At 43.7% G+C, this 20,478-nt stretch overlaps 7 protein-coding genes across 7 annotated transcripts; 3 read left to right on the forward strand and 4 right to left on the reverse strand.

Annotated features, from left to right (window-relative positions):
* Nucleotides 1–553: 553 nt before the first annotated feature.
* Nucleotides 554–2,315, reverse strand: EAE97_008764 (uncharacterized protein; the record flags this gene model as incomplete). The annotated part of the gene is made up of 4 exons (XM_038879279.1): nt 554–940; nt 991–1,638; nt 1,689–1,784; nt 1,932–2,315. The coding sequence occupies 4 exons, from the start codon at nt 2,313–2,315 to the stop codon at nt 554–556; spliced, it is 1,515 nt and encodes a 504-aa protein (XP_038729790.1).
* A 3,061-nt stretch (nt 2,316–5,376) lies between these two features.
* EAE97_008765 (uncharacterized protein) lies at nt 5,377–7,042 on the forward strand. Its single transcript, XM_038879280.1, has 3 exons — nt 5,377–5,746; nt 5,799–5,942; nt 5,999–7,042. The coding sequence occupies exons 1-3, from the start codon at nt 5,687–5,689 to the stop codon at nt 6,917–6,919; spliced, it is 1,125 nt and encodes a 374-aa protein (XP_038729791.1). The 5' UTR covers nt 5,377–5,686; the 3' UTR covers nt 6,920–7,042.
* A 473-nt stretch (nt 7,043–7,515) lies between these two features.
* On the reverse strand, nt 7,516–8,103 carry EAE97_008766 (uncharacterized protein; the record flags this gene model as incomplete). The annotated part of the gene is made up of 1 exon (XM_038879281.1): nt 7,516–8,103. The coding sequence occupies one exon, from the start codon at nt 8,101–8,103 to the stop codon at nt 7,516–7,518; it is 588 nt and encodes a 195-aa protein (XP_038729792.1).
* A 466-nt stretch (nt 8,104–8,569) lies between these two features.
* Nucleotides 8,570–9,409, forward strand: EAE97_008767 (uncharacterized protein; the record flags this gene model as incomplete). The annotated part of the gene is made up of 1 exon (XM_038879282.1): nt 8,570–9,409. One exon carries the CDS (start codon nt 8,570–8,572, stop codon nt 9,407–9,409), a length of 840 nt encoding a protein of 279 aa, XP_038729793.1.
* Nucleotides 9,410–12,397: 2,988 nt separating this feature from the next.
* EAE97_008768 (uncharacterized protein) lies at nt 12,398–14,333 on the forward strand (the record flags this gene model as incomplete). The annotated part of the gene is made up of 5 exons (XM_038879283.1): nt 12,398–12,486; nt 12,677–12,707; nt 12,762–13,107; nt 13,154–13,238; nt 13,286–14,333. The coding sequence occupies 5 exons, from the start codon at nt 12,398–12,400 to the stop codon at nt 14,331–14,333; spliced, it is 1,599 nt and encodes a 532-aa protein (XP_038729794.1).
* Nucleotides 14,334–15,778: 1,445 nt separating this feature from the next.
* EAE97_008769 (uncharacterized protein) lies at nt 15,779–18,382 on the reverse strand (the record flags this gene model as incomplete). The annotated part of the gene is made up of 3 exons (XM_038879284.1): nt 15,779–16,500; nt 16,554–18,047; nt 18,112–18,382. 3 exons carry the CDS (start codon nt 18,380–18,382, stop codon nt 15,779–15,781), a joined length of 2,487 nt encoding a protein of 828 aa, XP_038729795.1.
* Nucleotides 18,383–19,500: 1,118 nt separating this feature from the next.
* Nucleotides 19,501–20,478, reverse strand: EAE97_008770 (uncharacterized protein; the record flags this gene model as incomplete). Its single annotated transcript, XM_038879285.1, has 2 exons — nt 19,501–19,846; nt 19,898–20,478. 2 exons carry the CDS (start codon nt 20,476–20,478, stop codon nt 19,501–19,503), a joined length of 927 nt encoding a protein of 308 aa, XP_038729796.1.

Below are 20,478 nucleotides of genomic sequence, written 5' to 3' on the forward strand. Positions count from 1 at the left end.
CAACCAAATTCTTCGATTCTGCCGAAAAATCTTAGGTCAATCCTATCATTTTCGTTACAATCTTTCATATAACATATTTTATGTAACTGCCAGCCATATCGATAATGACAATGTTGAACAAAAAGAAGAAGTGTCGTGGCACAATATAAACGGGGTAGTCGCTATAGTAGATTCGTGGACTCATGAGGAGAAAAGGCGAAGAACGAGAGACCATAAATCAAATGCAGAAAAATAATCCAAAGGCAAAGATAACCTAGAAGAGAAGAAAACAACTTTTTTGATGGACGTAAAAATCACCTTTCCAACACTGGGTAACATAGGAAAACTACGGATGGAAAGAAAATTATCTTGAAATAGAGCGCCCTATGCAACTTCAATGCTGCTCGGCCTAGCCGTCAAATAAGAGACCAAAGCACAGATGCGGAAATGAGATTATGCCACCAAAATTTAATATCCCGGCTCCCCATAAGACCATAATAACTTGACAAAGCAAAATACACCTGAAAATAGTTGCTCCAAAAGAGGTCATAAATGCGTGCGGCCGTATAGGAAATTAGCCTTGGTAACCACCAAAGCCGTTTCCGTAACTTTGCGTAGCGGGAGCACTCCACTGCGCGGTTGGTGTTGGTTGAGCACCACGACCATATCCTCCAGCACTGGCAGGGCCACCATATCCCATGGGTTGGTTGCTGTACTGTGCTGGAGACTGAGCTGGAGGACCACCGTATCCTCCTTGTTGACCAGCGAACTGGCCTGGGGACTGCTGATTAGCCATGGGTCCAGCTGATTGAGGTCCAGCTTGCGGAGGCATTCCACCGTATTGTGGGAAATAAGCGTTGGGTGTACCTGGGAATCCACCAGGAGTTGGTCCGGCTTGAGGGCTGTAGCTTTGCTGAGAGCCATCGAAGCCTGCTGAGGTGGGTGCTTTATCCTTACCCCACTGGAGAATTGTTAGCATGTAAGAGATATGAAGGGAAAAAACAAACTTACACTACACTTGAGAGGACGACCATTGACATTGTATCCACTCAATTGACAAATGGCGAGTGCGGCATTCTCATGAGAGTCCATCTTTACAAAAGCAAAGCCTCGATCGGCTTGGAACCGAGTCTCGACAACATATCCAAAATTCTGGAACAATGGGACAAGATCTTGTTGTGTTGTGTATGGTGTCAAGTTTCCAACATAGCAAGTGGTTTGCCATTGAGGAGTTTGTTGAACAATCATGTCATAGCTCTGAACACCATGGGTTGGGAAGTGATGATGACCAAAAGGTGTGGTAGGAGTCATGCCCATGGCAGACATGGCTTGTTGCTGCGAGATAGATGGCTGGCCCTTTTGGTTGGCCCAGTTGCAACGAATAGCTCGGGAGCCTAGCCATTCACCGTCCATAGAGCTTAGTGCCTTCTCGGCATCCTGTCGTTCACGGAAAGCAGCAAAGCCATAGCCCCTAGATCTTCCTGTCTTCATATCCCACATAACACGTGCCTCGGACACAGATCCAAAGGCAGAGAAAGCTTGTAGTAGAACCTCGTCATTCACTTCGTTTGAGAGGTCTCCAACAAAGATGTGGAAGTGGTTTGATGTATCTTCCTTGTTTGATGTGTTCGATTGGTAAGCCCAGTTAACTCGAATTTCCTGTATGAAATTAGTCTGCTGCTTGAAGGAACTGATAGAACGACACTTACAGCCTGGTGGACACGTCTTCCATTCAAAGTTTGCATGGCTCTCTCAGCTGCTCCGGGATCATCATATTCGACGAAACCATAGTTGAATCCCTTTGACTGAACCTCGATTAGCATAAAGTTATAGTCAGATGCAATGTATGGAAAGGAAAGAGTTCAAACTATCAAACCCTAGTAGAAAGTTTCGTAGGCCCCGAAGGCTCGAAGCTTTGGGATATGACGGCAATGAAAAAGATTGATACTGACAGCACCTACATTCTTGTCAGGAATGATTTTGACATTTTGAACATGGCCAGTTGTCTCAAAAATTTGACGGAGTATCTCTTCAGTGACTCTTGGGTCAAGACCTCCAACATATAATGCGCGCTTGTTTGGTTCTGGTGCAGCTCGGCGAACAAATCCACCAGCGCTGTCTGGCGACATTACCCCACCATTCTCGCCCATAGGAGATGTAATAGCAGTTGGGATTGGATTTGTGTTTTGCGGAATGATAACTGGTGGAAGTGGTGGCGGCGGCATATGCGAAGGATTGCCCTGGCTATTGTGGCCATTCTCATAGCCTGGCGCACCAGCAGAAGTCTGCGGTGGTGGTGGGAGCTGAGCACTGCCTGGAGCACCGTTGTCTGCCATTGTAATATATGATCAAAGATGATACTTTAAGTCGTGTCTTTGAAAAACTTGCTCGAAAGTAGATAGACTTAGGAATCGGAAGTAGGAAATTGCCTGGAGAGGATCGAAAAGAGATCGAAGATACAAGGAACGAAAAAAGTTGAGTTGCGAAGGTGCGCTGATTTACGTTCTTGTGTAACTTGAACGATAAGAAGCGCGCGAGACTCGAAAATTCGATAAATGACTTGCGAAATAGATCGATGAGAAAGTTAAATAAGCAACAAGTTGTTAATCACTTGTTGTGTGAATGAATAATTGAACTTTGGAATTCAAAGTGAACAGAGGAAGTTCAAGATGAAGCTTCGGATGATGCAGAAGTAGCAGAGAGTAAGAGATCGATAAAGGAGGGGTTTTCTGCGACCAAATGCCAGAAGACCGAGTGAGAAATAAAGAGGATGAGACGATGATGATAGATTGGAGAGGTATGAATATGAAAGAAATTAATCAATCACGACCGTGAAAAAAAGACGAGAGGAAGAGAGAGAGGAGACAAACACCACTCGAAGATCCAAACGCCTTGTATTGACAGTAGATTGAAAAAGAGAGATGGAAAGAGACGACGCTGCAAATGATTTTTCTTTGCACACAGTAGGAAAAAAGATGTTGAACGAAGAGAAACTGGGGCGGGGGGGGGAGGTGAAAGTAGAAGTTCGGCGCAAATTACTTTTACTGCAAGTTGAATGAAGGAGGGTCCTTTTTCTGGTAAAAACGGTAGGTTGTAGCTCTTCTTTCTTTCTGTTAGTTTCTACGCTAATCAAGAGACAAGGCTACTAGGTACCAGATAGGGTCCGGGTAAGCCAAAAAGATTGAATATGACTAGGGAAGATATGTAGGTACCTGAGGTTATGGATTGTGATGAATTCACTCTTGTGAACTGTACCGTGTATGTATGTAGGTATGTATGTATGTATGTATGTATGTGTGTGTGTATGTGTGTATGTATGTATGTATATATACGAATGTAGGTCGGTAAACTAATAACATTAACAACTTGGTTCATCCATATTCATCACATACTCTGTTCCTCCTATGTACTTATTACGACCATTCCTTTGGCTTCACTCAGCCAGCACATTTTTATATTCTTTCCCTCGCAATATATAGCAATATATACGAGGACATACCATACCTCCTGGGTCCTGATGTGATTGACTGCTCAACTGTTAATTTCCGTCTGCTTCTTTCGCTTATGTACGGAGATTCCTTCCTCTCAATGCAAGTGAACTCTTTGGGATAAATTCAATTGATTCAATTAAGAGGTTCGCCTTCAGCAATTCATTATTTCCGGATATTATATATGGTGGGGGTGGATGGGGAAGAGATCTGTTCGTGTATTGGATGGGATATTATCGTCCATGATTTCTTCCTATGGGTATCATTGAGTACTCCAGCTGCTCAAGATTCATTGGCTTGAAGTTTGGTCAAGATTTCCATTGAAGTATGTAAGTGAGATACATATCAATAAGCAATATACTTGCTTGCTGTTTATTTTTGTTGGGCATATATGATAATTATGAACAGCTCAGATTCAGGACTGTATGGATATGTCATTCACAATCAATTGGTGAACTATACCTACCTACCCTAGCTAAAGATATGAACTCAATTCCGTGAGGACATCTATCATAAACGTACAGTCAGCTGCTACCTACAGGATATAGATTCACTTCCTCAATATATGTTTCTATAAATATCTTGGCTTCTTTTACATCTTTGACCCAAAATCTTGATTCTTTCCCTAATTACTTCATTCGACTTCTTCCTCTTTGATTGGTTGTCAGATACCTGTCTCCTACCGACCTGGGTTCATTCTTCATTGGCCATCACCGACAGTCAGGATATTGTGCATGAACTGTCTGTATGTAAACTACCAGCAAGACCCCCCGTTGCACAGCACGCACGGAACGGGATCGTTACTCTACCCAAATGCTGCCCGCTGGAGCGGTCCGAGAAAGTTACTATAAGGAAGTTGATGATGCTATACCGACGGGAAGGAATATCAAGGTATGCCGATTGGCAAATCACTCAATCAATACGATAGTACAAGCTATTAGTCAACGTCTTGTGGACAGATCATCCCATCTTTCTTGAAGTTAAACTTCCGTGCGGCCCCAGGCATGAGCATTGAGCACTGAGCACCACACAGACATGGAATCGAAGCTTATCTTGCAATCTCATCAGAGGGGTTTAATCAAAGTTTACGTCCCGACAGCTCTAGTTTCGACGGACAACCCATTTTCTTGATAGTTCCGACAAGCCAAAGACGGATAAGAAGTTGTGTCATTAAGGAGATCATTCTAACAGATTCGAGTAAGCAACTGAGTATTTTGAATATGAAGCAATCATGGAAGTTCTCTTAAAGGCTGTTATCAGGTTCATCAGATACTGTACCTTGACTCAAGAATACTTTTGGATTTGTCTCGGCTACTTCCCATGGAGCGGAATACTATCGAACCTCCTTCTATCCTTTGCTTTCATTGGGCGATTGGTAATATTTTAGGGTGAAATTGCTTTGCTTACCAGGGAGGTGTGATTTTACGCCTCATTTGTACCTCAAAAGCATTGAAAAGGTCAACATGGGTTTGTTAGCAACTCATTCGCCAATAGTTCCATGCTATTGCAACATGAAACCAACAGCGAGATATCACCTGCATTGAGGGAACACATTTCTATCACAACATCATGATCTGAGGGCAATAATAAGTCTTTGCATCATACCTGCTCATTCACCATTCCTTTTGCTACATTACCCCTCCAGTTTTACCATCCTACTTTGAAGATCACTCCTGGTTGGTAGGTTTGCACAAGCCTCTTGAACGTCTTTGCATGCGGTGAGGTATCGAAAATTGCATCAAGGAAAGACATGACTCAACTGTATTTTGAATTACTACGTATGCGAATGTAGATAGGCTGGCTGATTGGCATATGCTTAATTTGATTTTGATTTTGACTATTCTCTACACAGGCCCGTTCCTGCCGAACTACAGGAACAAGGGGATATGACAAGAAGCTTTGATTGAGCATCAATCATTAGTAAACCCGTGCAAAGCTCAGAATGAGCCTTGTGAGACTTATGTAAGCTTGTTACAGCGATCTTTAAAGTGGGTATCAGCGGAACAATGTTCGCCGAGCCTCCAATGACTTTCATCTGTACTATGATGAAACCATCATTGGAAACCTCAAAGTCTACCAATATTCACCACACAGATAGATATCTTTTCTGGACAGGAAGGTCGACTTTTCTCTCCTCTATACTAGATTCGATCTTGTTCTTGGAAAACTTTCCTACCAACCTTCACACCAGCTGCTAGCACACTAACTTCCTTTTGATCATGGCTCAAGCACAACCCAAAACTCCTTTGGAGATTCTGCAAATCCAGATTAATGCGATTGTATGTACTCTGGGGTTTCGATCATTAACTCATAATCTAACATAGTTATCAGCTTATAGAGACTGGCAAAGCTCTTCGCGCCACAGGTGTAGAGGGAGAAAAATCTATGGCCATTTCCGCCATAAGACTACATTCGACTATTCCATCTATAACCGACAATTTCCACCGAGCTTTGGACGATCTTGAAGCTGAGATTGTAAGTAGACTGACTGCTTGAATGTTTAGTCACGCAGTATTGACCTGAGATTACAGATTAGAGCAAAATCTGTTTTGGGTCGAGATTTAGAGGAATTGCGATCGAAACGAATTGCGGCAGAGAACCCGCCTGCTCAAAACATAGATACCCCCGTCGCACATGAACCTACACCACCTCCGCATATCCCATACGAAGATATACCCTCAGCAGTAAAGCAAGAGACGACCCAAGACAGCAATCCCATACCAACAATTGCGAAGGAAGAGGAAACTCCAATCAAAAATGAAATGGTGAAAGAAATTAGAGATGAGGAAGAGACAAAAGAGACCACGATTTTATCTCCACCCAGTACAAACGACAACAAGTCCCAACCAATTGGCCTTGGAATAAACACTACACTTCCTGCTTCTACAGACGCCCCTGAAACGGCCACAGGAGGCGGACAAGACTCTTCGATCGATTCCCTTTTCGATAATCCAGACAGCGCTGCCAATGTAGATTCTGCGGCTCTCAACTTTGACAGCATGGATTTTTCAATGCTTGATACAGCCACCAATACTCAAAGTCAAGATAATAACCACACACAAAATACCGAATTTGACCTCTCCACATTCGGGAGCAACCCTCAAGATTTCAACATGAACGATTTACAACCTTCTAACGAGGCTTCTTCCTCTTCTAATAATAATAATAATAATAATAATAATCATAATAACGAAAACATCACTACGGGAACTGCTAAAGGAGATATGATGGATGATATCCTGAATATGACTGCTGGCAGTGATACGAATGACAACAATAATAACAATAATAACAGCATGGACATGGACTCAAATCTCGATAATATGGTCGGGGCCGACGAAAGTGTGTTTGATGATTTGTTTTTTGGGAATGATGACGATGGAAATGTTGGAGGTGAAATAGGCGAAATGGAGCATGGTCAATTTGATAGTGCATTCTTTGGTATTGACTAAAAGTTTGTTGGGTATACCATTGGAAAGACATCATTTTCAAAACTTCAAGAGAAGGTTGTAGTTATAGAGATATAATGTTTTTGGCATAAGGAAGAATGTAATGTCTACACCGAAGATTTTGATTGCTTCTTTCTTTCCCAATCTTTTCAATCTCATTCCACTGTTTCGTTCAATGTAGCCAAATTCCCACAAAACTATCAGAGTGTTTCTCAAGCGGAACTCACTGATATTCTCACTTTTCACAACTATGGCTGGTGTCTCCACGAACGTATACATGGCAAACACAGTAGTATTTGTATCGGCTCAGATTGCAATTTGTTAAATCAAAAGTTTCTCGATATTTGTATCACTTCACGTATAATCACTCAATCGTGTGTTTCATCTGGAATATTAAGTTATGTACGATGTCAAATTGTATATTTAATTTCAAAAACTAAGAATTCTTCAACGAGACCAGTCTCTGAATCGGAAAAGGTACTAAAGAAGATGTTCTTAATACGATGTGTAAGGAAAGTTCCACCCTCGTTCGTCTCTATTCAATTTCTACTCGCTGCTCTCAAAGAAAATCTACATCTCGATCTGCCCAGGATTTAAACTCAATCTCCATACCATTTCTTCTTCTCCCAAGCACCCCAACTCTTTGCACCCTCCTCGTCATAATAATCGATTTTCTTCGCCGGCTTAAACCATCGCTCTCTCTCTCTCTGCTGAGCTAGATGCTCTTCTTTTGCTTCAATTCGATTGCAATTTTCCCGATTCTTGCGCCTCGATACCCAGCGTTTATCGTCGGCTATTTGGCGCATAGTTTTGGGGTAGATGTCACCGGAATAGAAGGTGTAGATCTTTTCGGTGGCTTGGGAGAGGAATTGGGCTCGTGGGGCGGGAGGTGCAGATGCAGAACTCCAGGCTCCGCCGTGACTGAGCGGCTGCGAAGTTAGTGCGAGGAGGCCTTCGGCGGTGAGGTCTTGGGGGGATCGAGTGGATTGGATACTTGTAGGGATTACGGTGGTGGGGGAGGTGAAGGAGGAGTGTCGATTGGGATCGGTAGGGGATACCGCTGTAAGAGGAGATTTGTGATCTGCTCGTTCGTCGAGTTTGGGTTGGAGTGGTGAGGTGGTGTTTTTGGTGCCCTCGCTTGGAGTGGGGATAGGGGGGGGTTGGGAAAGGGAATTGGGGCAAGGCATTTTGGGATGCTTGTGAGGATTGAGAGTTTGTATAGGGTTATACTTTTGCTACTTGTATGTAATGGGATTATTGTATTATGTATAAATTCTAAGGGCCTGGTTTTTAATCCGACTTTTACAGTGATGTTATACTGGCAAAATGTTCCTTTATCCGATTGGAGAGGCTTGAAATTCCATCCATACATAAAGAAATAACATAGTTTTTATGAGGTCTTATCGATGTTGTTCTGAATCAGTTTGGTTTTCAGAACAAAGGAATCAGCATGAGACATTAATGTGGAAACTTCAAGTACTAACGACGACACAAACAAAGAGAATCGAAATGCGTCTTAGGGTGAGTTTTAGCACAACAAAGAATAACGAATCTTATACTATTCTTCGATCTTTTTAAGCTTCGAAGAAATTATCTATCTTTCCTCCTTATACAACGATAGTCAAACCCAGGAATAAGCAATCAGAGGCAAATATGCCACGAGCGGGCCAGAAAAAAGGTGATCGAGATGATGCATACAAACCCATCAAAGAAGCCGAAGAAGACATCGCCGACGTCGACGTCGAAATTTTGAAACCCACCAGAGCAACTCTCAAACCATCCAAAATCACCAAGTCTCTCCCCAAAGGAGGAGCTTCCAAACAACAGCCTCAAAAGAACACTCCCAGAGGAACACCCAAACACACCCCCCGATCTACCCCCAAACCCCCCTCAGCAGGCGCCTACAAAAAGCCCTCTCCCCCACCCAACACCCGCACCGCCGCTCCATCCTCGACCACGATTGTCCCTCCCTTACCCAGCGAGCCGTATTTCTGCTGCCGCAAACCACTGCCCCTCTCTTCTTCTTTCCCTCCTGATCTCCAACGCTTCTACACTTTCCTCGTCGACTCGCTCACTACCATATATCGCCCTCCGCCCGTGATCAAGCTCCCAGCATGCACTACTTATTACCGATTCTCGCATCTCTCCTTAACCACATGCACCGAAGTGCATCGATATTTCATCGCGAACGAGCCGCGCGACGAACTAGACGGGACGTTCTCCGAGGGCAGCGAGGAAAATGTGTTGAGCAAGGCTGGAGCGTTGGATGATGAGGATGGGGTGGAGCGGAAACAGGATGTGATGATATTGAGTCGGAATGCGAGATGTGAGGAGCATATGAAAGAGGGATATTGGTATGTTTTGATGAAGGTGGAACAGATTGTGGAGAAGGAGGTCAAGAATGTTAATGTAGGGTTTGTGGGGATGGATACGCAGAGGGAGACGCATGAGGAGGAAATGGATCATGAGATCGATTTGGATTTGTATACGTAGAGGTGAGGGGGGACTGGTGGATGAAGTAGAGTAGAATAGGGGATGGAAGAGTTTGAGGCTGCTGATGTTGAGTATGCTTTGTGTTGGGGTTAAAGATATACGTACGTGTCTCCGGTGTTCTATAACCAAATTGTTTATTCCAGGATATCAGCACATATGAGCTTTTGCATATTCTGAAAATGAATCGAAGAATCCTCCAATTATAGGGATTGATCAAAGAGATACTTTATATCCAGTTGGTGTATTGTACTCGTCTGGAATATAGAGTCCTATCGGAATTTAAACTGTGGTAGTGATCTATGGATTGCCGTCACCCAGACTTAGAGCAGACCATGTTCATTGAAGAAAGATCACGAGGAAGGAATCCTATATCCTATCTTGTTTTTCACACGATTCTCTTTTCTTATCGGCTACTTGGCTACTTGGCGACTTGGCTATGGAGAAAACTGGAAAATATTTTTAAATTTTAATTCAAAACCAGTTCGAAAAGCTGGCCAGACGACGTCCCTCTATAAGAGGAAGCTGCCTTATACCTCTTTAGTATTGTGGCTAATATGACAAGTGGTCAAAGTATGTTGCGGCAGATCATTTCTACTTATGATGGTTCCTCTTTCTGGTACTTCCGAAGAGGCTACATTGATTTCAAATGGATCCTGAAGCTCTAGTACATCAAGAACTTCTAGACTGTGCTGAGATAAATTGTTTCTGATTACCCTGCTTTCCGTACAGCTGTTTAGGGCGCGTTGTTTACGGGCGGTAAGTATGTATCTAGGGAGATGATTTGGATAGCATAGTGTGGAATGATAGTGAAGATAATGACCTAGCATGACTCTAGGAAAGATATAAGATTGGATTAAAGGGCCTCAAGACGTTGAAGTGAGCCTCTTATCTTACTATAACAGCACAGTGGCATTAAATGTTAAGAGTGAATGAGATAGAGGTAGAGATGTAGTCTGCCATTTGTCTCATTTGTGACTACCCTTGTTGGCGTGTTCAGCTTAATTGCTAGCTAGTAGAGAGGTGTTACGACGATAGCCTCGACACACTAGAATAACTGGAGCATGGCCTTGCCATCGTCTCTATGTTCTTCGTGCTTGAGAAAAGCGTGTACTCTAGACTTATGTCGTCCCTTCACTATTATGGAGAAAACGCAACCATTGAACACATGATAGGGAATATGGGAACACCAAGAAACTTTCAAGAGGTCACACGACCTAGTGTTACAAGAGACGAGTTCTGTACTGAGGCGGGGTCTCAAAATAGTGGGGAAAAGGTGTACCGGTTTTGAAAACAACTTGAAGGATCAAGTCCAGGCTCAAGAATGATGCTGTGGAGTAAGTGAAGCGGATGAGGCGCCGAGAAGTGTATTCTCAAGTGAAATAAAATTTAAGAGGTCGGATGCCAAGGGAAGAACAGCACAGTGTTTCTGGATGCAGCATTATTTTATGCGTTGATGTACATGCAGCCTGGAAATTCAGCCGCAGTGCTTGACTTGCGTTGCGTGGAACAGATCGTGTGGGTTCGAGATTCAAATGCCCGTTGAAGCATCTCGGCACGATATTTGTGGTCTAATCAAGCAACAGATGAAGACCGAAAACGCTCATTTCACCGCCACAACACGACGTGCGTGTCATGGGTATTCTTCGGTCCACTTTTCCCCATTAAATATCTCGTGGCGAACGAGTCGTTGCCGAATGATCCGTCCAATGCAGGTAATGGTTTCGGACGAGTTGTTCCAGAACTATTTCGGGAGTGAAAGCACGTGTACCCAAGCATACATACTTGTTCGATATATTTCACTCTATAACGGCACTTTCTGAATGCCAGCGATCTTTCCGGGTGCATGTATTCGAGCATTTACTTTCTTTGGGCAGCAGGTACTGTAGTATTCTGAAAAGCAAGCTTTTGCGTACCAGCCTTTTGCCTCCTCCTTGAGGATGCACACCCATTTGTGTGTCGGGCTCGAACAAATATAGCTGAAAGTAGAGGCTGTTATGCACCGCTTGGTATGAAACTGATTCTGCATAAATACGGAGATGCCACGGACGAACACCAAGTATGCTCCATACGTGGAATTCTCAATGGCTCGAGCTTCCCATAGCATGCTGATCTGGCAATAGCCAGACTCAATAATGCCCTCTTGGCTTCAAATTGTATTTTCCCTTGGGTTGGCATTCGGAACCTCATTATTTGTATTGAAATGGAAGAGGAGGTTGGTGGAAGTATTGTAGATGAAAACTCAAGGTCCGCTGGCTTAGCTTATTAAGTTGATGGGTTCGAGATAAGTTCGAGATAGGTTGATTGACTAATCCGCTTACTCATATAGGTAGTAACTGCCGACGGGCGTTTAACCCTTTTCTACCGCCAGCTTGCTGCTTTTCTATCATTCGGCGTTCTTCGTTAATCTGGTAAAAATGGCAACGGCTGAGCTAACTATTGTCAACTCTTAGTGCTTATTCGTGGACCTTCTCCACTCCCCCATCATCTTCTTTAGCAGAATAATCTCTTCCAATCATCCAAATATTCATTACAACAAGCATTGCTCCATCTTGTCTATCTATGGTCAGATTCAGCAGTTAAAGTTTGAGGCCTTTTGCGTCTAGAATGACCGAGTACTCCATTAAAGCACATAACAGCATGTGCAAACATATCATTGGTCGTGTCTTCTGAACTATCTGCTGGCAAGGATCGGGGAAGTCTCGCCGAAAAGTGTGGAATAGGCGCTGCATCCGCTGTACGGATATTCTTTGATACCAGCCATCTGGTCGAGTATGCAAAATATCCTGAGGGATTTGGAGGGGTGCTTGAACGGCATATTGGAAATATGTGGACCATCATCCAACAATGTGCGAAAGTGCACAAGAGTATGCGCTTCAACCGTTGATTGGACCCTTCGTCTTAATAAATTTGATTGTCCCTACCTACTACGAAAGTACAAGTAGAATAGTCCCCTCATACTTTCCTCAGTGACCTGTTTGTATATTTCTCATGTCGAATTTAGCGAAATCTGATATCGAGCGCTTAGGTCGCCAAAGACCGCCTCAGTTCAAGACAGTATGGATTGAAATTGGATTTGTGTATGTCATCATCCTCTTCTATCTTGTAGAATTGCCGTGTTCCATTTGTCCCATTTGAATCTTACGGGCGATGTTGATCTTCCAAATGGGGTTTCTCTCGAACCACCTGGAGACTCAAAACCCACCGATAAGGAGATAGTGTCTCGACTCCAACTGTCCCCCTTCAGTGCTGATTTATGAGATGTCTCAGATTTTCTACTTGTGTTTCTCAAGTTCTTTCGGTATGTCAAAATCAAATAGTGAGAGATGGTTACGTTCTTACGCCTTTCATATAGGAGTATTTCGTTAGCGGTTTTGCCGTCATTGTTCCAAGTCTTATGAAAGATCTCAATATCCCAATATCCTCATCAACATGGCCAGCATCAGCTTATTCTCTGATGGTTTCATCAGTAATGCTACCCTTCGGTAGACTGGCAGATATATACGGTGGAAGACGAGTTTATATGGGTGGTCTCGCGTGGCTCACGCTCTGGTCGTTGATTGCTGGATTCTCGAAAGATCAATATATGCTTGATATATGCCGGGCTTTGCAGGGGCTGGGGCCAGCTGCATTCATGCCATCCGGGATGATGTTACTAGGTCGAACATATCGACCAGGACCAAGGAAGAATCTCGTTTTCAGTGAGTAACCCTTGATAAAGCCAGTACACAGCTGACCGCTTCTTAGGTATATATGGTGCATGTGGGGCCGCTGGATTTTTCATCGGCATTTTCTTTGCTGGGCTGACTGCCCAATTTGCTACATGGGCATGGTATGTACAATCATATCTATTTGATGGATGAGATTAACCCGGTTTAGGTTCTTTTGGGTGGGGGCTATTTTGTCTTTCCTGAGTGTCGCTTCTGCAATGCTTTGCATTCCATCCGAAAACGATAAGCGCGATGACCTTCAGATGGATTGGCTCGGGTCAGGGCTTCTAGCAGCCAGTTTCATACTTTTCGTTTTCGCCATAACGCAAAGCGCTTATGCGCCGCACGGATTCAAGACCTCATATATCATTGTTACATTTGTGTCAGGGATAGTCCTTTTCGCAATCGCGATGTATGTCGAACGATATGTTGCAAGCCAGCCACTCCTACCATATTCGCTTTTTGCCGTCCCGAACATGAAACCTCTATTCATCGCTTTATTCTTCACATATGGAAGTCTTGGAGTCTTTCTTCTTTATGCTACATTCTACTGCACCAATATACTGGGTGCTTCGTGCCTGCAACTGGTTGCATGGTTTATTCCACTTGCTATTGGAGGATGTCTTATCGGTACATTCGGCGGCTTCATACTCCATCTCATTCCTGGCACAGCTCTGATCATATTCTCTGGTATATGCTGGATCATTGCCCCTTTACTATTCGCACTCGCTCCCATACATGCATCATTCTGGGCATGGGTATTCACCGCAATGACCTTTGCAACTCTTGGTATAGATATAACATTCAACGTCACCACCATCTTCATCACTACTTCTCTACCTTCATCTCAACAGGGTCTTGCAGGCGCCCTTATAAACTCGATAATGCAATTCTCTATCGCGGTATGCCTAGGTCTCTCTGAAATCATTGCAAACGCCGTGCAGAACAAAAGCGGAAGTTTGCGAGAAAGCTACAGAGCCGTATTTTGGTTCGAGGTCACATGCGCGAGTATCGCATTGTGCATCCTGATCCCCTTTTGCAAAATTGACTCTGCGACAGCTGGACTGACGGACGAGGAACGAAAGGATTGTGAAGTGGAAAACAAGAATGCTAGTAACCGTTCTACGGAGATAGAGAATACGGATCGGGGTACCCGTGCGGGTCATTTCGAAACACCATCTTCCTCTTCTGATTCGCTGGGTCAACAAGCATGTTGAGCCTAGTTTCTTTGGTGCACACTCTTATTGGACATATATATATATATATATATATACATATTTGGTATTCTCGGTTTTGTGAAAATAGGGTTAGGGAGGACAGTATGATTAACAGCGAGGAGTTGGAACGGATGGAATCTCGGTTTAGGAAACAAGAAAGGGGGTTGTTTGGGAGTATCGCGAACTGTTCTATTTATATGAGTGAGGAGGGTTATGCTGCAATTTTGAGCCTTGAGATTTTCCGAGAGGTTGCGAGTACAACATGCACTGGGAAACGTGGAATACTTCTAGAATGAATATTTAAAATTTAAACGTCGTGTGGTCAGATAGAATCATATATGCACTCGTAGTTTCTGTTTTTGTGTCAGCTACAATGAAACCATTGAAAATTCCCATCCTGCTATGTTATGATCAGGTGCAAGTTTAGGGGCGAGTTTGATATACATATGACTGAAGAAGATTATAGTATCAGTAGAAGTATCTAATTACACAAGATGACTTGATATCCGCAGACGATAAAACAATCAATATCACATATCCAATATCCGATATCCCAATTCCACAAAACAACAACAAGCATTTCAAAGCCCGCAACGAAATAAAAAATAAAAAATCCATTTACCGAGAGTTCCGGAAAGAGTCTCGATCAGACGCAAAGGTACAAATTACACTAAACCGGATCACATAGTCTATCGAACATAACATTACCAGATAATACAATTTCGAAATCGGAGAAAGGGAGTCTTCTCTCCCTTTAGTAAACAAAAGATAATAGTAGTAACAAGCAGCGAAAAGAGAGAGACAGAGAAACAAACCAGTATTTATAAAACAGGCTCTAGAATAATATGAATACGTACAATACATGCATGCTGCAAATATCGTTAAACATCTATACAAACAAGATAACCCAAACCAAATATCAAGTGCCTACCTACTAGGTAGATTCTCTTCCTAACTCCCAACGCAAACGCGATGATTAAATCGAAAATCACACACCATAAAAAAAAAGAAACGGATCATAGTTAGGACCTAGGCACTCACGCACATTTCATTTAGTTCCTCTCAGATGCTCTCCCTAGCTTTTGTTCTAGCATTGCAATTCATACTCATACCCGAGTACACGCACCTGAATGCTTAAAACCCAATGAGAAATTTACCCCTCCGCAAGTCTCACAAACAAACCCCCGAAAATTCTAGTCGCCTACCACCATTCCACTCTTCAACACACATTTATAATCATATTTTCAAATTGAAAGATACGCAAACCATCGAGTACATTTCACTTCACTAAAAGCAGACAGAATATCAACAAACAAGACAAGTAAGCAAGTGAGCGAAATCCGTTGATTGATACGCTATACCATACACATCTTTGAAACTCCGCTAAACCCCTATCAACAATGACGCCATGATAGCTAACCACATATTTTCCTTTTCACATATACCTAATTTTCCTTTCCGTTATCCGCGACGCTAGTTTTAGCCCCAAGATCTCCTTGCTGTAAATTTCCCTTTGGGACTGGTTCCCCTTGGCTCTGATTTAAACTTTCCCCCGAGCCCGATAATGATTCTTTCAAACTGGTCATTTGAAAACTATCATTTTCCATGGGACTTTCCTCCATCTTGACACCTGAATCCACAAAGATTGGCTCTTTCTCTTCTTTACATACTCCATTTTCGCAGAGGAGTATCTTAGTCTTGTCACTCTTCCACCCATCCTTCAACAATGGATTTCGCTGTCTCAACCACTGTCCATTTCCCTCTGAAGAATTCAACCGAACAATCGATCCTAAAGAGCCCCGGGGCTGCTTTACAGATTGTTGGACCCGTCTTCCCCCTAAATCATCACCAGGTGCGTCATGAATCACCACACTCACTAAACCCAAGTGACTTGCTACAATTGCCGGCATGAAACTAGGGAATAACCACGGATATTGCAACATCTCGGATTCAAAACTTTTCACAGTTTCTTTCGCCTTCTTCGCATAAGATTCATCTTTGAAAATTGAAGATAGGCGATACAAATTCGAGGAAGAGACGCCATTCGTAGAGGGTTCAGCAGAATCCATGGCATCTTTGAGGCGAAGGATTACGTCTGGAGCAGAGGCGGTAGTTGAAAAGAATGCACCTGTACCATCCCCGTCGTAGAAAAGATTTATTTGTGATTCTGTTGATTGCCATTAGTATCACTATGTATCAATTGGAAGAAGGATTACTTACGTTGAAGTTCATCGGCCCATTGAAGCCACTTCTCGTCGAAAGTATTTTCATACAAATCGATGAGTCCTTCAATCAAAAATGCATAATCGTCGGCAAATCCTTGAGTATCACCTCGTCCTTCACGCCAGATCCGGTAGAGAATCTTAGCTTTATCGTCATATAGATTTTCCTTGATAAATGTAGCTGCCTTGAGAGCTGCATCTAGGTACTCTTGAGCCTTGACGGGATCGAAAGCGTTGATAACTGAGGATAATCTAGCTAAAGCCCCTATCGCAATACCATTCCAGCTGACAACGATTTTATCATCCATAGCCGGTTTCACCCGCTCAGCTTCTCGACGTTTTCTTAATTGCGCTTTGCCTTCCTTGATAACCTTTATAATTTCAGCCTCCTTGATGCCAAATTGACTGGCCAATGCAGATGGAGTGCTTGAAATGGCCAATACGTTCTGGTCCATGAATTCGTCATGTGGATCATTCTCCTGCGCCACATTACCGTGACTAGTAACATTGAAGAAAGCGGAAAGTATCAATCCACGTTCGCTGCCAAGAATATTTTCAAATTCTCGTTTAGTCCAAACGTAATAGGCGCCTTCTCGTTTCTCGGAATCACCATTTTTATAATAACTGTCGGCATCTTCGCTTGAATAAAATCCTCCCTCCGAGTGTGAAAGAGTGGTCGTCAGATAATTTGCGATATCGTATGCGACTCCTAGGAACTCCGGGTCTCGCGACAAAAGAAAGCCATCCAAATAGAGATGTAGAAGCTGTGCATTATCGTAGAGCATTTTTTCGAAGTGGGGAAGAGACCAATCTGCAGTAGCAGAATATCTAGCGAAGCCATTTCCAATATGATCATGAATTCCACCACGTGCCATTTTGCGAAGAGTTGTAAGAGCGATTTCCTGGGCGTGTTGACAATCAGGAAGTCCAACAATATCAATTACAGCCCCTGGGTATTGGCTCAAACGGAGCAAGAAGGCAATTTTCGAAGGAGTGGGAAACTTTGGAGCTGAACCAAACCCTCCATTTGCCTGATCATAGCTACTAGCGAAATGTTCAGTGACTTCTTCCAGTAGTTCGAGATCAATATTGTCCACACCCTCCCCCAGTCTGTTACTCAAGGTACCCTCATTAGCGAAATCCTTCAATTGCTGCAAGCTTTGTGCCGAATCCTGTCTACATCGCGATTCTTGTTCCGACCAAACGGTACTCAATTTATCCAGAATTCCCAAAAAGTCGACCTGATCTTCGAAATCTGTCGTCTTGCTTGGCCCCCGCCAATATGTACCCCCAAACACTGGCTCCAAACTCGGTGTCAGAAAGACATTCAGTGGCCATCCTCCAGAGCCAGTCGTCGCTTGCACAAAGTTCATGTAAATTCTATCAATATCCGGACGTTCTTCGCGATCGACTTTGATGGGTATAAATGAGCTATTTAATCTCGCAGCTACTTCTTCGTTTTCGAATGACTCGCGCTCCATTATATGGCACCCTTTGTTCCATGTCGTAAGCCCTTGATCGTGTTTTTGGCGAGTTTCAAAGGAGGGAGAACTTACAATGACAAGAGCTGTAACCAATGCTCACAAACAACAATTTATTTTCCCGACGCGCCAAGTCAATTGCTTCATCTCCCCAAAGCTGCCATGCCACCGGATTCGCAGAATGAGCGCGAACATATGGACTCTTGCTTTCACTGGCCCTATTGACCAGCTGCACCTTATCATTCTTCTGTTCCGGTACTGTCGTAGTGGCCTTTCCCAACATACCCTTCAAAGCCTGTCCAATGCCTTGCGCCTCCCCCACTCCACGCATGTTTGAACTCATCATGCTCTGAACTCAAATGTCTATCTTTGAATTGAAAGGTTGAATGGTCTTGAAGTGGACCGTAATCTGTATGTTCAATCTCAAATGGGAAGGTGAAATTCGCGTGCGCGAGAAGTGGAGTTGAGTTGTCTGTGTTGTCGAGTTGACTCTCAAGGTCACTAACGGCTGCCTCGTTATCCTGATAAAATAGCACACTTTCGTTTGCGAAGGACGACTTTGTTTCAAATGAATATCAGATATAATTCAAGATGTCTCACACTCAAATATATGTCTAAAAATAGGCAAAGCATTAAAAGAAGAGTACACACACTACCTGAATCCAGAAAGATATCTTCATGTATCTAATATTATGTGAAGATAGAAAAAAGTCGAGACATTTCTAGGCGTATCGCCTTATCGTCAGTATTCCATCACCTCTTTCTTGATTAGCTCAGATATAGGCACGGACCGTTTTATCCCGCAGCTGCGCTGCCACTACCGAAGACTGACTCATTTTTTGCCAAGCTTTATTCATCCCGCGCAAATCTCAATCACACCTCACTTCAACCATGCATCTATCGTCACATCGTCGTAGATCCGTTCGAACTAGATCGGATCAACACCCAAGAACGCGGGTGAAGATTAACGAGATTCCTCATTGGCCTGAAGGCAATCGATCAATCATCTTACATTTTGGCATGCCTTTAGAGGAATGGTAAATCACAATCAGAACACAGTCAAATCACAATCACAGATGCAGGAACTAATGAAGTTTTGGAAAAAGGATCTCGAGGACCTATTTAAGTTTAACTATGTACAAGAACTGAATGATGAGCAGAAGAATGCTAATACGTGCGAAATAACTTAACGCGATTAGGAACCCAAGTCTATCAAGGGGTATCTAAAAGGCGCAACGCATAAAGTCAAGAAGGTCGTCAAACACCCAGGGAAGACGCGAGATCCATCCATTTCTGTCCATTTTTTATATGATGTCGTTAGATGCGTATCGAAGGTATGGAGTTGCGGTCCAGAGCTCGGCAACAAAACCCCCCTCTCAATAGAAGTTCATACATGAAAGGTAAGTTTAGCTCCAGAGCTTAAACGCCAAGAACTCCTTTATGTGCAAATGGGCATGATATCATTTAAGAAAGAACGTTGGTGGCGAATTCACCGATAACGTTTCCTGCTGGGTAGTAGTTGCAGACGCTGTACCAGATGTACATGCCCGGGTAGATGGAGTTGTCGGTTCCGCAAGTCTTGACGGCACATCCAACTTGACGGGATCCTTGCCAAACAATTTGAGTGAAATGCAAGAAGTCACCAACAGCTTCAGATGGGTTGGCAACACCGTACAATGATCCGAAGAGAGACTCCTCTTCATACCATTGCTGAATATGATCAGCGAGGGCGGCTTCGGTAGTAAAAGCACCCGAGTTAGAGTTTCCGGAAACAGCGATGTTTTGTCCGTATCCACCACCACCAGCGGTCCTATTTTGTATTAGCTCATATTCTCACACATGAGGAAGGAAGAAAACTTACAAATCATGGGCGAATTTAGTGCAACTACCCTCTTGAGCGGCGTAGTCAGCAAGAGTTTGATTCCAGGTCATGGCGCTAGCTTTGTGACTAGCACGAGCATTGTTGTGTGCAGCGACACAAGTTGGACTGAGAGCATCGGTGGCGGAGGCAGCTTCAGTAGTAGCAGCAACAGGAGCGGCGGAGCTTGTAGTGACTTCAACAACCTTGGCGGCGGCAGCTTCGTTGGTAGCTGGAGCGGCGGCGTAGGTAGCTGGAGCTTGGGTTTCAGTAACGACAACGACAGCTTGGGAAGTTGTAGTTGGTGCCGGGGCAGGGGCGGCTTGAGAGTGAGAATGTCTGTGAGGTCTAGATTGAGCTGGGGCAGTGACAGTCACGACAACGGGAGCGGGGGTAGATTCGGCTCCAGCAGTAACGATGACTGGCTCTCCAGTGACAGTGACCATGACCACGTTTGTAACGACATCAACATGTGTCTCGACGACTTGAGCGGCGGGAGCGGCGATCTCAAGACCCTTCTTGACGAGGGGAGAAGCAGCTGCAAAGGCAGCGCAGAGGGAAGCGACAACGATTGAGGAACGCAT

Source organism: Botrytis byssoidea (assembly GCF_014898295.1).
Source record: "Botrytis byssoidea strain MUCL 94 chromosome Unknown BBYS_019, whole genome shotgun sequence".
Taxonomy (NCBI): Eukaryota; Fungi; Ascomycota; class Leotiomycetes; order Helotiales; family Sclerotiniaceae; genus Botrytis; species Botrytis byssoidea.